This window comes from Podarcis liolepis (genome assembly GCF_965112155.1).
Source record: "Podarcis liolepis genome assembly, chromosome: 2".
NCBI classification, from domain to species: domain Eukaryota; kingdom Metazoa; phylum Chordata; class Lepidosauria; order Squamata; family Lacertidae; genus Podarcis; species Podarcis liolepis.
This window is the reverse complement of record NC_139555.1, coordinates 120911530-120928535: the sequence shown is the minus strand read 5'-3', so window position 1 is coordinate 120928535 and position 17006 is coordinate 120911530. Positions and strand designations below refer to the sequence as shown.

Here is a 17006-nt window from a genome sequence, read left to right as displayed (position 1 = left end):
TCCCGATGGAGTTTATGTGTACAGTGGTGCCTCGTAAGACGAAATTAATTCATTCCGCGAATTTTTTCGTCTAGCGAATTTTTCGTCTTGCGAAGCACGGTTTCCCATAGGAATGCATTGAAAATCAATTAATGCATTCCTATGGTCAAAAAAAGTCCAAACAAAGCCAAATTTGGTACAACAAGAGTTTATTAAGTGCTCTTTAAAGTCACACATACTGTAAAGAGCATTTCAAAATTCAAACCCAGATTTTTTTAAAAAAAACAGCAGAGTGGCCCAATGGTCACAGAAAATCATAAAAATGCAGAAAAAAACACACAAGCTTCCAGATTCTTGCAAACCCCTTCCCAACACCAAGTCCTTGAATTCCAAACACACCAACCCAAAATCCAACCCCCCCCAAAAAAAGTTTTAAAAGCTTAACTTACCAAATGGCTGCAAAAGAAGTTTTGGAAAAGCTTCAAAAATCACCAAAGTCTTTAAAAACCTCAAAAAAGGCTACTATGTACACTGCGTTCTATGAGTTGCTCCTCAAAGTCAATTCGCAACTGTATTAACGGTGTTAAGAAAAAGGAAACAAACTTGCAAGACGTTTTCGTCTTGCGAAGCAAGCCCATAGGTAAATTCGTCTTGCGAAGCAGCTCAAAAATGGAAAACCCTTTCGTCTAGCGAGTTTTCCGTCTTGCGAGGCATTCGTCTTGCGGAGCACCACTGTAGTTTGTTGGTTCCTGAGGCCTGTACCACCATTCCTAGATACTTGTAGTTTGTGACTTGTTCTAATTTATGGCCTTGGAGTTCCCAGCTTCTAAGCTTTGGTTTCCCCCCAAAAGCGAGTACCTTGGTCTTTTGATAGTTGATTTTGAGACGTTCAGATTCGCAGTATACTGCGAGCTTTCTTAGTGCTCTTTTGAGTCCAATGGGGGTTCTAGATAGAATTGCCGCATCATCGGCATATAGCAGGACCGAAATATGCCAATTTGCAAGCTTCGGCGGGTGGAGTTCTGAGTCATTGAGTGCAGATACTAAGTTATTTAGATAGAAATTAAATAGTAGAGGGGCCAATAGGCACCCTTGCCTGACTCCTTTGAAGGTTTTTATTGGGTCCGTTAGGTTTCCTAGGAGGCTGCACCTGACTCTAAGAGCCGTGTTTGCATGCAGTGCCTGGATTAAGAGCAGGAGCCTTCTATCTATATTGGTATAGCTCTTCACCAGTCTCTCATCTCTGCCTCTTGGCCTTCCTCCCCACCAAACTCCTACTTCAGCTTCCGCCTCTGATTCTGGACTTCTCTCTGTCAGTGGCTCACCCTGCTCACTAAGCCCTGTAGCCTCTGACGCCTCCTCTTCCCAGTCTTCTTCCTCTTCTCCCTCTGACCACTCATTGTCATCGTATCACGACTCCCCTGGCTCTGAGCCTCCTTCCACTGATGGCAATTGGCTCTAGCGCCACCTACTGTTCGGCTCCCTTGCCTTCTGACCTACCAGTTGCTACGGTTTACCTGGTAGCATCTTTTTCAGAATGGTTCTCAATTGAAGCCACGTTCTGGGATGAAGTGCCACAATGCTGACACAACTGGAGATGTAATATGGACAATGTTTTAATGTAACAGTTTGACTTAAGTTCTATGCTTCCACTTGACGAAGTTTTGTCAGCAACGTTTTGAGCATTTTCTATCAGAAAGGCAGGTGTTGAATATATTGAAATGGAATAAAACAGCAAAAGCTCATGTCTTTTAGAAGGGTTCAACGGGGTACAAAAGAGGGGGTTGAATTAGTGTCTGGTATTAACACAAGAGTGGGACGTCTAATGCCTAATGCGGCCCCCGGGGCTTTCTATCTGATTCTCGGGACTCTCCTTTGGCCTACCCCCTTCCTAGACCTCAACCCTTCACCGGTCCTGTTTTTGTCTGCCTGGAACATGTCATTGAACTGGAATAATGCCTTTTGCTCGCCTGGAAGCTGGGTGGCTGGACTAACTTCTGACTTCTGCATGGCTTGAAATGTCATCTTTTGAACGAGGTAAGAGTCACTTCTGTTGCTCAGTCCTCTGTTTGATTTGGCTCCACCTACCTCTGGCATGCAGGGCCCGCGGGTGGCGCTGTGGGTTAAACCACAGCGCCTAGGACTTGCCAATCAGAAGGTCGGCGGTTCAAATCCCCGCGATGGGGTGAGCTCCCGTTGCTCGGTCCCATCTCCTGCCAACCTAGCAGTTCGAAAGCACATCAAAGTGCAAGTAGATAAATAGGTACCGCTCCGGCAGGAAGGTAAACGGCGTTTTTGTGCGCTGCGCTGGTTCGCCAGAAGCGGCTTAGTCATGCTGGCCACATGACCTGGAAGCTGTACACCGGCTCCCTCGGCCAGTAAAGTGAGATGAGCACCGCAACCCCAGAGTCGGCCACGACTGGACCTAATGGTCAGGGGTCCCTTGACCTTTACTTATGTGACAGCAGCCACAGTCCTGGGAACAGCGTCAAGTAGCTGGCTAAACCAGGTGAGGGCAGCCGATGGGTCTCAAACCCTCAGTGAGTTAGGGGCTCCCCCTGCATGCAAAGACAGGCTCCAGTGATTTGAGTGGATGAGACCAACAGTTGGTCCAATGGTCAAGAAGGCGGTTTCTGCACTTGCTGTAGACGGAGGGAAGTGAGGGGCAGATGGGGCTTGTCTACCTGGGCAGGTAGCCAATCTAGGAGAAGGAAAACTCTGATCCTAAACCTTCTCTGCCTTGCAGAATAACTTCAGGAGAAGAAAATAATAATAAATTTTTATTTATACCCCGTTCTTCCCAGTTCAGGAAACTGGGCTCAGGGCAGCTAACAACAAATTTAAAACGCTTAATTGATGCTACGGTATAAAGCATAAATAACAATAAAATCAAGAGTCAAAAATCAATTTAGGGGGAAAATCCATCCAATAAACATTAGATGATCACCAGGGCTAGCTGGCTAAATTAGTCCTATATGGGCCAGTGAGGAGACCACGGGAGAACCAGCTGTGGGATCCCAGAGCGGGTAATCTTCACAAAAAGGGGAGGGGGGGAAGGAAGGGGAATAAAAGATCCGGCTAAATTCAAATTGAAAGCCAGGCGGAATAGCTCTGTTTTACAGGCCCTGCAGAAGGAAGTTAAATTCTGCAGGGCCCTGGTTTCGTAGGGCAGCGCATTCCACCAGGTTGGAGCCATCACTAAGAAGGCCCTGGCCCTGGTGGAGGATAATCTAACTTCCTTAGGACCCAGGACCTCTAAACTATGATTATTCATGGACCTTAAGGCTCAGGAGAGGAGTAAACCCCACACAAACCCAGAGTGGAGTCCCTAAGCAGCCAAGCTGGTGCCAACTGTCTTCCTCTGATTTCCTTTGGAGGTCTTGTCATCTGGACAGCCCAGGACCTCCAGACACCCTGCCCAGGCTGGCACCCCAGGGAGGCCGCTTTGGTGCTCCTAACACAGCAGTTTGACTTCACCTCTGGAGGCGCACTCCATTGTCTCTCAAGACAGACGGGTGCCAACAACCAGCACACCCCTAATTTTGACATAGTCACGCTTATTTGGGTGAACAAATAAGCTCCCCCCCCAAAAAAAGACATGTCACACGCAGGGACCCGCAGGCCATAAATCCACCACTGGCCAGAATAGCTGTTTTCTACCTCCTCCCCCCCCCCCACAAATTTAGCTGTTTTCACCCCGAGATGGTTATCACCAATAGAGGCTAAGGCCCGAAAAAATCCCAATATGGAAGCCGGCTGGCCGAAATGTTGGGAAATAATAGAAAAAATTGGAGATAGTTGGAGGTTGCAGAGCCAAGAGAAATTAAAGAATAAGGTGCGAGATTGGTTACACTATGCTCAAATTCAAGAGGTTTTTAAACTGGACAAAAAAGTAGGGTTCCAGGTGGAAAAATCGAAACTAGAGACAGAACTGCTTGAACACTGGAAAACACAAGATTTACCCACACTGGAAGAGTGGCATACGCAATTGATGGACTATATGGAGCTGGCAGAGATGACTGGCAGAATCCGAGATTTGGGAGAAGAAACAATGGAAGAGGACTGGAAAAAACTTAAGGACTATTTACAAAAATATTATAAGTTGTATGAATGTTAAGAACTTGCATGATTTGGAAGTTTTAGCTTCAGCAATCAGATTTGGTGAAACAGGAAATTAAGTGATAATTAAGAAAAGGTTGAAATTTAAAGTAATATTATGTTTAATTTAAGGTTTAAGCAACTGATAAAAAGTATTTTAAATCTAAAAACATAATATTTGAAAGGTACAAAATAAGACACGAAACAAGGTAATAATTTGCTGATATTTTTATTGTAAAGAACGCAGGGTGAGGAAGATGTGGGGAAGTCCAGTAGGTTGTATAAAAAAAAGCTTTGGAAAGTTGGTTTTTTTCTTCTTTCTTTTTTTTCTTTTTCTTACTTTTTTCTTGTATTTTTTGTATGCTTGGAGTTTGTATCTGAAAAATGTAATAAAAATATTTTTTAAAAAACAACAACAAATTTAGCTGTTTTCAGATTCCCAGATTACGACTTCCCCAGATTATGAGTCTACGGCTCTTAACCACTACACCACACTGGCTCTCTTGCAGTTTTAGAGTACGACCCTCACCCTGCGGACTGCAGCCTCGCTGCACCCTCCTGACCCTGCGGATTGCAGCCTGACAGCCCAATCCCAGCCCCTCTCCAAAAGGGGTTGCAGCTGCCTTGATCTGAGAGCAGCTCTTTTCTTCCAGGCAAACGGGGCGAAGGCTGCAGCCTTGCAGAGCAAGCAAGCAAGCAGCTGTCGAGCTTTCTTCTCTTTGCACGGAAGGGTTAAGCCGACCGAGGCTGCCTTTCCCAGAGTGGACGGGGAAAGCCACCGGGAGCCTTGGGGGGGAGGCCATCATTTCCTCTTCCTCGCCTTTTGTGGCGGAGCAGCTGCAGCAGCCGCAGGAGGAGGAGGCGGCGACGCGTCCGGGCAGCTTGGCCTCCCGCGCGCCCTTTTGCAACCAGGCGCCCCTGCGCTCGCGGGAGCAGGTAAAGCAGCTCCTTGCATTGCACCTTGCAGAAAAAGAAAAGGGGGAAAAGAGCAGGCTGGGCGCAGCCCCCAGTGCGCATGAGTGGCTGGGCTGGCGGGGACAGGAGAAGGGCAAAGGCTCGGTGGGGGGCGGCTGCGGATGAGCACCTAGCTTTGGAGAGCTGCAAGGGACCCCCAGGGGTCATCCAGCTCAACCCCTTGCAATGCAGGGATCTCAGATCAAGCAGCCATGGCAGGTGGCCAGCCAACCTCTGCTTGAAAACCTCCAAGGAAGGAGAGTTATAGAGTTGCAAGGGATCCCCCCAGGGTCATCTAGTCCAACCCACTGCAGTGCTGGAAAGCCTTGCCCAACTGTATAGGTGCTTACTGTATTCTTCCTGGGTATTTTGTGTGTGTCTGAGAGAGAAGCTAGCCTTTCATTGTTTTCCTTTGCACCTCCCCGCCCCCCTGAAAAACTTATTGTGGGTTCCCATCGTCACCCCCCAGCCCAGCCCAGCAACGTGATTTTTGGGTGAAATGTAGCTCCGTTGGCAAAAGCACAAGACAAAAGCACAAGACTCTTAGTCTCAGGGTTGGGGGTTCGAGCCCCACTATTCTCAGGTATCTATGAAAACATAGATTGAGAGTGAAGGAATAAAAGGAAAGGGGGGAGAAAGGGGGGGGAAATAGATAAAAGAGCGGGGGGGCAATTAAAAAAAAGAGAAGGAGTTAAGAAACTTAAGAACTTCCAATTCTTTGTCTATCAGCTATATAGAAACATTATTCGATTTGTCCACTCCAAAATAACATCCAGCACAGCTACAGTGGTACCTCGGGTTACAGACGCTTCAGGTTACAGACTCCGCTAACCCAGAAATAGTACCTCGGGCTAAGAACTTTGCTTCAGGATGAGAACAGAAATTGTGCTCCGGCAGCGCAGCAGCAGCAGGAGGCCCCATTAGCTAAAGTGCTGCTTCAGGTTAAGAAGTGTTTCAGGTTAAGAACAGACCTCCAGAACGAATTAAGTACTTAACCCGAGGTACCACTGTACTTTCTATAAATCGGTATACCTGAAGGATCTCCACCCCCATTATTCTGCCCGGACACTGAGGTCCAGCTCCGAGGGCTTTCTGGCGGTTCCCTTGCTGCGAGAAACCAAGTTACAGGGAACCAGGCAGAGGGCCTTCTCGGTGGTGGCACCTGCCCTGTGGAACGCCCTCCCACCAGATATCAAAGAGAAAAACAACTACCAGGCTTTTAGAAGACATCTAAAGGCAGCCCTAGTTAGGGAAACTTTTAATGTTTAATAGATTATTGTATTTTAATATTCTATTGGAAGCTGCCCAGAGTGGCTGGGGAAACCCAGCCAGATGGGCGGGGTATAAATAATAAATTATTATTATTACACCTTCATACTTCGAACCCAAATGTCGTCATTTCATTATCTTATTCACCCAAAAAGTCTTACGAGAGGTTTCCAATCTTTAGTAAATGTTAATCACAACCTTTCTTTGATGAAACGTGTCAATTTTGCCACCTCGAATAATTTTAGTAACCGTTCCTCAGTTGTTGGTACTGACGAGTCTTTCTGTCTTTGTGCATGTAAAAGTCTCGCCGCCATAAGTATAACTTGGCTGCTGTAATCATGTATCTTTCCAATTCTTTCTCATCTCTCTGCATCTTTTTTTCCTTTTCCTCATCTCCCAGGAAAAGCCCCCTCAACTCCAGCAGAGAAACAGCCGTGTTGCCTAAACATGCCCTAAGCCTCTTGTTGGAGGAGCCAGAGAATGGGTGGATAATTCAAGCTGCGTCCGTCTGTCCTGCATACTTTCGTGTATTTGCGTTCTGGCATCCCTGATCAAATCCAAGACCGTGAGAGTGTGACCCGGGCGGCCGCTGTTCCAGAATTCATCATGAGACACAAAATGGTCCCGGAGAAAGGACAAACTCAGAACACAGACTTCCGGGACCGGGTCCCCATGGAGCAGTCAGTGTCCGGAAGCGGGAACCAGCCGGAGGAAAAGCTGCGCCAAACTGGCCCCGAGCCTGGCGGGGCGTCGGAGGGAGCCACTCGAGCGACTCCTGAACTCGAGGCCGGGAATGACCGAGGCCCCACGAAGAAGGAAGTCCCAGAGAAGATGACGAACGAGCCGGGAGAGAGGCGGTTGAAATACCTGGACCCTCGGGCCGCCTCCAAGTCCCGCAACGCGGGGTGGGCAGACCCCGAGCGACTGGAATCTGAGCCATGGGAGAACTCCAAGTCTTGCTTGGCCTCCATGGAAGGAGCAGCTGAGGCCTACCGGAAGTTCAGAGGCCTGCCGGATCTCAGGAGGGAAAGCAAAGGGGATTGCAGGACCCCCAAGATGGAGGACGAGAGGACGGCGAGGGAGGATCTCCTCAGAGAAGATTTGGCCGCTATGGAGGTGCAGAGGACTCTGTTCCGGGAGTTCCGCTACCAGGAGGCCGAAGGTCCTCGTGAGGCTTGTAGTCGCCTCTGGTACCTCTGCCACCGGTGGCTGAAGCCGGAGAGGCACTCCAAGGAGCAGATCCTGGAGCTGGTGATCCTGGAGCAGTTCCTGGCCATCTTGCCCTCGGAGCTTCAGGGCTGGGTCAAAGATGGCTGCCCTCAGACATGTGACCAGGCGGTGGCCCTGGCAGAGGACTTTGTGCCCAGGCGGCAAGAAAATAGGCGTCTGGAGCGGGAGGTGAGAGCACTTTTTTGAAGCCGTCCAGGGGGGTGCTTCCATTTCGTTTTTCGTGTGGAACGGAAGTCAAGTGGCCAATCTGCATAACAGCCGGTCGTTGTGCACATTCTCCAGACCTCTTGGAGAATGTGCACAAAACCCAAAGAGGACATTGGGCACGTCTCTCAGCCATCATACATCATCTCCAACAAGCCTTGGCAAACGTGCATACGTCAGCTTGATTTTGTACATTCTCCAGTCGTTGTGCACAATCTCCAACACGGCTTGAGAATGTGCATTAATTCACAACTGCGTTTTGTACATTCTCTGGCTGATCTGTCTTGATATCAGGCAGGTTCCCTTCCTTGCACTCTTTTCGACACCTGCTCAGCACATTTTTGTTTAGCCAGACCTGCCCAAATTTATAGAATGGTTGATGAGAGTTTTGATCTGTTATTTTGACTTTCCGAAAGCCTTAAATTATTGCTATTATTCCTTATTCCTCTTTTTCAGTGTATTTCATTGACTTTTTAAAATAACATGAAATAACAACACACCCCCAGCCAACATTGCCCCCTTCGTATTCCCCACCCACCAAATACAGATCCCTTATGGAATAAAATTGTCCCAAAGTGTCAAGTGCGAGTCTGGATGGTGCCACTGGGAGTGATAGACCATTGCATATTTAATATGGGTGCCATGTCACTCTGAAGCTATCCTCTTCTCCTTTTCCGGCTCATCCCTTGACTTCCGTAGTTAAATTTTCAGAGAGCGCTAATGTCCATCCTTTCTTGTTTCTACTATGGTCATTCGAGATACAGGGACTTCCAGTTTTGAGGAATAAGTTGTCTAGCAGCTAAAAAAAGGAAGGTGATTAGCTCTTTCCATCTCAAATTAACGTTACCTTCATCAGAAATGGTTAGCAAAACCAAGGTTTGGGGTGTGGTTAATTCTTCTTATGGATAGTTTTATTCTTTTTATCTTTTCCATAAACTGCTTTGAGGTTTGTTTTTACTGTCAAGCAACGTATAATTTTTGTGAACTAAACATAAGCCTCTCATATATAGATCGTGGGTAGGCAAACTAAGGCCCGGGGGCCGGATCTGGCCCAATCGCCTTCAAAATCCAGCCTGTGGACGGTCCGGGAATCAGCGTGTTTTTACATGAGTAGAATGTGTCCTTTTATTTAAAATGCATCTCTGGGTTATTTGTGGGGCATAGGAATTCGTTCATATATTTTTTTTCAAAATATAGTCTGGCCCCCCACAAGGTCTGAGGGACAGTGGACTGCTGAAAAAGTTTGCTGACCCCTGATATAGATGGAGCTGGTAGATAGAGATATTCATATATGCATACATTTTTCTATTTTGATTCCACCCCCTACCCTGCTATGTTTCAGAGGCCGGCGTTAATCCAGGAGGTAGCTTTGAACTTCCACACGGCTGAGCCGTCCCCAGCTATCCCCAGGGAGAAAGCACTTCGCTCCAAGGTCAAGCAAGAAGGAAACAGTGACACTGATTCGGAGGGTAAGGGCTCTGTGTGGTTTTTCTTCTTCATTGTCCCTTCCTTCCTTCCTTCCTTCCTTCCTTCCTTCCTTCCTTCCTTCCTTCCTTCCTTCCTTCCTCTTTCTTTCCTTCTTTCCTTCTTTCCTTCTTTCTTTCAGTTGGCTTTTTCTCCCTGGCACCATCTCCCATGCCTGATATTTTTGAGATTATGTGGTTTTTCAGATTAACATTTTACAGTCACATTTCCACCATAAAACATAAAATCCCTTGGGATTTTGACACCTATAATTCCTTTAAAAAAAGGCTTCAGGTTGTGTTTTATTTTTTTAGAAAAAAATTATTTTAAACATTTTTTTAACTCATATATCATTTCCCAAAATTCTTTTACTAACATTTCCACCATGTAAGTTAAAAGGTGCCTTATTTTTCCATTTCCAACATACGTTTGACCCCGTTTTATACATGTTTGCTAATTTACTGGGAGTTAAATACCAACGGAACATCATTTTCATATAATTTTATTTCAACATGTAATATGCTGTGAATTTTAAATCCCGATTCCATAACTTCTCCCATGCTGTAAATTGTATATCATACCCAAAATCTCAGTGTATCATTACTGATTTAACCTGTTAGTAATGCTATTGTTCCAGAGAGTATACTATTATTAACAAGTCTTTATAATCTTTATAAATGCCTTCCAAGTGTCATTATATTTATCCACACTCAGCCTGCGTCTAAAAGCAGTTCGTTCATATGTTGGCAGAGTTGCCAAAGCATTATCTTTCTGGTGAATCAGTGTCAGTCTTCTGGCAGAAGTAAGGGCACAAAGAATCTGCGTTGTCCAGCTGTCAAACCCCAAATAATGGGTACAGTCAAATCTCGGTTCTTGAATGGCTCCATTCGACTCCCGAATGCCCCAAACCCAGAAGTGAGTGTTCCAGTTTTCGATTGTTCTTCGGAAGCTGAATTTCCAACACGGCTTCCTCTTGTGTGCAGGAAGCTCTTGCAACCAATCGGAAGCTACGCCTCAGTTGTCGAATGTTTCGGAAGCCGAACAGGCAAGAACAAGCCGAATGTTTGACAACCGAGGTTTGACTGTACGTAGTTTAGGATCATTTGTCTCCCATGGTAGTTTGACATCTTTCCGCAGGGCCTGCAAGACGGAGCTGATCCGCCTGATCTTTGGTTTGGACTCAGTCTGACCCTTATGTTCTCCTCCCCTTATGGTTTTGATCTATGGGCTACTATTAAAATGAGGCTGCATTTTAAATTGTATTTTCACCCATATTTTAATAAATTGGTTTTGTTTTTTTGTCCCCCCCCCATTATGTTTTTATTGTAATTTTACTGGTGTTAGCTGCTCTGAGCCTAGCTCTGGCTGGGGAGGGCGGGGTATAAATAAAATTTTATTACTACTACTACTACGATGATGATGATGATGATGATGATGATGATTACCACCACCATATTGGCCCAGATATAAGCCGCACTTTCCCCCCAAATTCTGACCATGAAAAGTTAAAGTGCGGCTTAAATTCCCTACCATACAGAATTTGCCTTTTTTGGAATATCGCTGCTGAAACACACATACGGCAAAACGGAATGGGTGTGAATGCCAGCAGAATTTTAAGGGAGTAGCTTATATTCAGGAATTGCCTTTTTTCCCTCTCCCGCCCCCTTTGAATTTTAAAGGTGTGGCTTATATTCGGGTACGGCTTAGATTCTGGCCAATATGGTAGTTACACATCCTAGTATTTTTCTCCCAAAATTTGTAAGCGTTGCACATTGCGTTTCATATGATGAGATGGACCATTGGCCTGGTCAGGCCTCCTTGACGTCCTTGCGTAGCTTCTCAGCTTCTCTCGTCTGTCCCTGCAGGTGACGACGGGTGGGTGATCGAGACAGCGCAAGACAATTCCCCTCTGCAGGATCCTGAGCCAGCAAAGATCTGTGGGTCCTCATGGAACAGGATCCCTTGGTCCCAAGAGGATGGAGAAGCTTCCGTGAGTCACGGCGACGACGGCCCGCAAAGAAGCAAGGAGAAACGCCAAGAGCAGAGGGCGTCCAAAAGCGCCCCTTGCGTCGGGGACGGAGGAGGCCAGAGCCAAGCGGTCGTCGTCAAGAGGCGGCGGCGCAGTCGAGGGAAGAAGACGTGCGGCGTGTGCGGGAAGACCTTCAGCCGGAGCACCGTGCTGGCGGCGCACCAGCGAACGCACACGGGCGAGAAGCCGTTCATGTGCCAGAGCTGCGGGAAGTGCTTCAGCTTCAAGTCGACGCTGGTGGCGCACGAGAGGACCCACACGGGCGAGAGGCCCTACACCTGCGACCAGTGCGGGAAGAGCTTCACCGTCAGCTCGGTGCTGACGCGCCACTACCGCGTCCACATCGAGAAGGAGCTCTTCGGCTGCTCCGAGTGCGGCAAGAGCTTCGCCCAGAAGTCACAGCTCCACAACCATCAGAAGGTGCACGTCCGGGAGAAGCCGTTCAAGTGTTCTCAGTGCGGCGAGGGCTTCAGCCGCGGCTCCAGCCTCAAGAAGCACGAGGGCTCGCACACGGGCGAGAAGCCCTTCAAGTGCCCCGACTGCGACAAGTCCTTCAACACGTCCTCGCAGCTGGTCAAGCACCACCGCGTCCACACCGGGGAGAGGCCCTATACGTGCGCCGAGTGTGGGAAGAGCTTCAGCCAGTGGCAGATCCTCATGGTCCACCAGAGGACTCACACGGGCGAGAAGCCCTTCAAGTGCGCCACCTGCGGCAAGTGCTTTTCTGACCGCGCCGTCCACATCCGGCACCAGAAGGTCCACACGGGCGAGAGGCCGCACCAGTGCGCCACCTGCGGCAAACGGTTCACCCACCGCACCGTCCTGGTCAAGCACCAGAAGATCCACATGCGGGAAGCCTTGAACATGCTGCGGCTGCAGGAGGAGGAGGAGCAGAGGCAGCGGTCGGAGCCGCCGCCGCCGCCCGAGGGAGCCTCGTAAAAGCTCAGGAGCATCGCCAAATGCCTTGGGAGAGACGCCATGCAGACGACCATGTACTCCAGGGGGGTTGGGAGCTGTGGGGTCCTCTTAGGTGTTGCTGGGCTCGCATCAGCCTTGGGCAACGCAGCCAAGGACCAGGGCGATGGTTCCCCATCCCTGTGCTACGAGTAATCCGGATGGTGCCTTCCAGATTTTGTTGGATTCCATCTCCCATCAGTGCTGCTCAGAGAAGGCAGGAGATGCAGTCAAGTCACATCTTAGAGGGCCATACTCTCCCCCCTTTTTTATTTTCTTTTTTGATGCGCATTGCCATTCATTTATTTTTTTTAATGCATTTTCCAATATCCAATTTATACATCGCATTTTTTCCATCATACAGTATTTACAGGCTTCCTAACCCAGTGCTCTGAGGCATTCTAGATATACAGTGGTACCTTGGTTGTCAAACTTAATTGAGTCCATTCGATTCCCAAAACGGTTCGGAAACCAAGGTGCGGCTTCCGATTGGCTGAAGGAGCTTCCTGGTACTCATCAGCCGCATCAGACGTTCAGCTTCCGAAAAACATTCGCAAACCGGAACACTCACTTCCGGGTTTGCGGTGTTCGGGAGCCAGAACGTTCAAATCGCAAGGTGTTCACAAACCAAGGTATGACTGTACCTTGTTTTGCTCCATATCAGGTACTTCACCCACCCAAATTTCCCCCCTTTTCGTTATAGTTGCTCATAAAGTTACCCCAGCTTGAAAGTTTATTTTGGAATCATCTTCTCCAAAGCTTTCCCACTCGTCCCTTATCCGATGGTCATCCTGGTTCCTTATTTCGGCCGTCATATTAGCCAGTCCTGCAAATTCCACCCGCTTCTGCAGCCGTTGTTCTTGGGATTCCTCTCTCCAATTTTTAGCGTAGACTGTTCTAGCTGGTTTCCTCTGGCTGTAGTCAAAGTGGTTCCTTCCAAATGTTGCTGTCCTCCATCGCCCATCCTTCTCAGCCTGCACAGTCAGGGATGATGGGAGATGCAGCCAGAGAGCCACAGCTTCCCCCCATTCCTGATATAAACAAGCAAACCACGGTTTCCCCAAGCAGAGATCTTTTGCTTTTGTTCCAGAACTGAAGTGAATGCTTCTCATCTCCAGAACTTAAAAGGGGATGCTTGCGAGCCTAAAGCTCACAGAGACTCGCTTCCCCGCCCCCCAATAGGTCGGGTAACCATGCATTTCCCATTAAATCTGACGGCCCACAACTCCCCCCATTTCTGGTTCAAACCACGGTTCCTCCACACCTGCAGTTTAGAATGCTGCAGCTTTGCCATCCCAGATTAACCCCACGGTAGTCTGTAGCTGCATGCACACAAATCGTCTTCCGCAACCTGGCGTCTTCCAGATGTTTTGTCCTCCCAGTGCTCATCAGCATGGCTGGCACTCAGCGATGAGGGGAGTAAAGGCTAGTATGACCCCATGGCAAACCCCTCTATGAGGCTTTGGTGGCAGGTTTCCATGCCTTCGCCTCTGAGTAGGGGAAGAACACACATTCACCCCACTCCCACCTGGCTGGACACCACAGACTGGCCCCCAAGGTACCCACACACCGCTGTAAGCTTCATTGGGGTAAAATTAAGAATGGGGAACACCTGGCTCTTAGGGGGCTATCGGTCTCCAGCGCCCGTCAAGGCTGACCATTTGCAACCGTGGCCGCTCAGGCTGGTAGGACTTGAACCGCCATGTTGGCTGACCCTGCCAAAGTGAATTATTATTACAGTGGTACCTCGGTTTTCAAACTTAATCAATTCCGGAAGTCCGTTCGAGTTCCGAAACATTCGAAAACCGAAAGCGGAAGCCTCAAAAACAGAGGCGTTTATCTTCCAGGTTTTCGGCGTTCAAGTTCCGAAATGTTCAACTACGGAGGCGTTCTAAAACTGTGGTACCACTGTATTATTATTATTATTACCATTATTATTTCTATTATGATGGTGATCTAATGTATTCTTATCCTGCTTTTCTCCCAAATTTAAGGTGGCTTGCAGTGTTTAAAACAGGCATAATTAACTTCAAATAAAAACAAGCAGGTTAAAAGCAGAACGTAAAATACATAAAACCAGTGCTAAAAGTACAGTTTGCCCTGACAGCCTGGAGTCAGCTTCATCTGTGTCTACAGTCTGAATAAGAAGGTCTAATCCTGCCTCCTTCCTGCAACCCCGGCCTCTTGCCCACTAGATGCTTTGGACCGCAATGGCCTCGTTGGCTAGGAGTTGTAGTCCGGCAGCGCCTGGCGGGTGAGAGGCTGAGGGCAGCTGCTGTGAATCGGGGGTGGAATCCAGCACCCTCAATCTGGCAGCACAAGATCCAAGTTAGGGACAAGTACTCTTTGGTGAGAGAATCTTAAAAGTATGCCCTTCCAACGGAGTTCCAAAACATCCCCTTTGTAAAGTTTCTTTCCAAAGTTTCCCTCTTTCCCCAGCATAGGAAAATGTACACACTGGGTAAGTTAAAAATTGGTTTAGTTACCAATTCTCCAAAGGTCAGATTCATGTAGTTGAGCTGGTGGCAGAGTCATTGGCATCTGTCTGGTATAGGAACTCGAGAGTGGCTTGTGAAAGCCATGCGGTTGAGCTGCAAGAACCAGCTCTAGCCTTTTCACATGCTGAGCTTCTCAGGTAGGTGAACAATAGTCTTGATTCCCTATATCCTCCCCAGGTCAGCTAAGCCTGGCAGGACAGCTTACTCTATGGTCTTAACCCCCTCTTGCACTAATTAGACTTAGGCATGTTGATTATATGTGGCTGGTTATCCCACACTTTCTGTCCCAGAAGCTTCCTAAATCTGCTTTTGAGGGTTGCCCAGGAGGAGGGAACTCCAGAACAGATTTAAGGGGTGCATGGGAAGCGGAGGAGGGCAGGAGTTTTGTTGCACCAGCAGAAATCCTTAGGCTAACGGAACCAATGACTTATTGCTACGTTGTACTACGGGAGGGTTGTTGCACTCTTCTCATCATTCAAGAATTCCATTTTGCCACTCGGAATGATTCCCCGCCTCTCCTCTTGCCACATGCTGCTCTGGCACAAACACACCCCGTCAATTTTGGGGTGTGTGGGGGGAGGGGAACTCCTGTTGCGCAAGCAGAAGTCCTTGCACCAAGCTTCCACTGTGGGGACTTGTGAGGTGATCCCCACTCCATACCTCCTCAAACTATCCTGAGCCATTCTGTAATAACACAGAAGCCCGAATGCCAAAAACTGGAAATAACAAAACCTCTCTGAACGTTGCATCAAGACTGACTTGCTGCGAATGGTGATCAGGCCAAAAGAGGCCCAACAAACCGCACTCTTTCTCCAAAATGGCGGACCCCACACAGGAGTCCCTTGGGGGAAAAAGATTAAATCCCACCAAAGGAATTTTTTGGATTTGAACTCCCAGCAGGCAGTTTCCAAAACGGGATAATCTGGAGTCCATCATCTGAAGGGCCACCCAAAATGGTTTGTGTGCACCTCCTTGCTATAAAAGCTCTTGGCTTGGCAATCGAAAACTTCCGCATTTATGGGATGCCAGCGAACCCGCCTCTCTCAGAGTCCTTGTCTTTGAAGCTATGCACTCGGTTGAACGGATGACGCATCTAGATAGACGGTTGAAGCAGCGAGGAGTCTGTTGGAGTTATCTGCATGTGCATTGACTAGTAGTGGGTAGATTATTTTTTTCTTGGGGTGGGATGGGGGAGGAAACAGTTCTTCATTGAATTGTTCTTTGGGGGCGCAGTTCTCTCAATTTCTGACTCCAGAGACTTGAGGACATCATGTCCTCGTTATAACAGTAAGAGAGGGTATTGTATATGATAGAAACTGATTAAAGAAAAACGTAAGAAGTGCCTAATAACTGGACCCGTCTCTGAGAGATTTTCCTTTGGCTCCTCTTTGTTTAATTGTGGGACTCAGGAGCTGAACGCCCCTTCCAGTTCTGCTCTGGTGCCTGATTTCCACCTGCGGAAGCAGTCGAGTTCTCTGTTGGGTCCGGCGCTCTGGGTAGAGACCTATTGCGGTCTGGAGGCGGTTGGAGGATGGATGGTGGCTAACAGATTGAGGTTGATTCCTGACAAGACAGAAGTACTGTTTTTGGCGGACAGAGGGTGGGCAGGTGTGGAGGACTCCCTGGTCCTGAATGGGGTAACTGTGCCCCTGAAGGACCAGGTGCGCAGCCTGGGAGACATTTTGGACTCACAGCTGTCCATGGAAGCGCAGGTCAATTCTGTGTCCAGGGCAGCTGTCTACCAGCTCCGTCTGGTACACAGGCTGAGGCCCTACCTGCCTGTGGACTGTCTGGCCAGAGTGGTGCATGTTCTGGTTATCTCCCGCTTGGACTGCTGCAATGCGTTCCACTTAGGGCTACCTTTGAAGGGGACCCAGAAACTGCAACTATTCCAGAATGCGGCAGCTAGACTGGTGACTGGGAGTGGCTGCCGAGACTGGTCCTGAAAGACCTACATTGGCTCCCAGTACGTTTCCGAGCACAATTCAAAGTGTTAGTGCTGACCTTTAAAGCCCTAAATGGCCTCGGTCCTGTATACCTGAAGGAGTGTCTCCATCCCCATCGTTCAGCCTCATCGTTCAAAAATAAACAACTATCTGGCTTTTAGAAGACATCTGAAGGCAGCCCTGTTTAGGGACGTTTTTAATGTTTGATCTTTTATTGTGTTTTTAATATCCTGTTGGAAGCCGCCCAGAGTGGCTGGGGAGGCCTGGCCAGATGGGCGGGGTGTAAGTAATAAATTATTATTATTATTATTATTATTATTATTATTATTATTATACTCAGCAAAGTGTCCTGCGACACTTGAATGGCTAAATGCTAACCCA

At 48.1% G+C, this 17006-nt stretch overlaps 1 protein-coding gene across 1 annotated transcript; it reads left to right on the top strand.

The window, feature by feature from the left end:
• Positions 1-4885: 4885 nt before the first annotated feature.
• LOC310701316 (uncharacterized protein) lies at positions 4886-16034 on the top strand. Its single transcript, XM_083492036.1, has 4 exons — positions 4886-5013; positions 6701-7698; positions 9077-9203; positions 11064-16034. The coding sequence occupies exons 2-4, from the start codon at positions 6907-6909 to the stop codon at positions 12164-12166; spliced, it is 2022 nt and encodes a 673-aa protein (XP_083348162.1). The 5' UTR covers positions 4886-5013; positions 6701-6906; the 3' UTR covers positions 12167-16034.
• The last annotated feature ends 972 nt before the right edge of the window (positions 16035-17006 follow it).

What these genes read in the sequence shown, in the direction of transcription:
- LOC310701316 (XM_083492036.1), top strand. Translation starts at nt 6,907, where the DNA reads ATGAGACACAAAATGGTCCCGGAGAAAGGACAAACTCAGAACACAGAC. An exon ending in ATAGGCGTCTGGAGCGGGAG is followed by an intron (nt 7,699 to 9,076) that starts GTGAGAGCACTT and finishes GCTATGTTTCAG; the next exon opens with AGGCCGGCGTTAATCCAGGA. An exon ending in CAGTGACACTGATTCGGAGG is followed by an intron (nt 9,204 to 11,063) that starts GTAAGGGCTCTG and finishes CTGTCCCTGCAG; the next exon opens with GTGACGACGGGTGGGTGATC.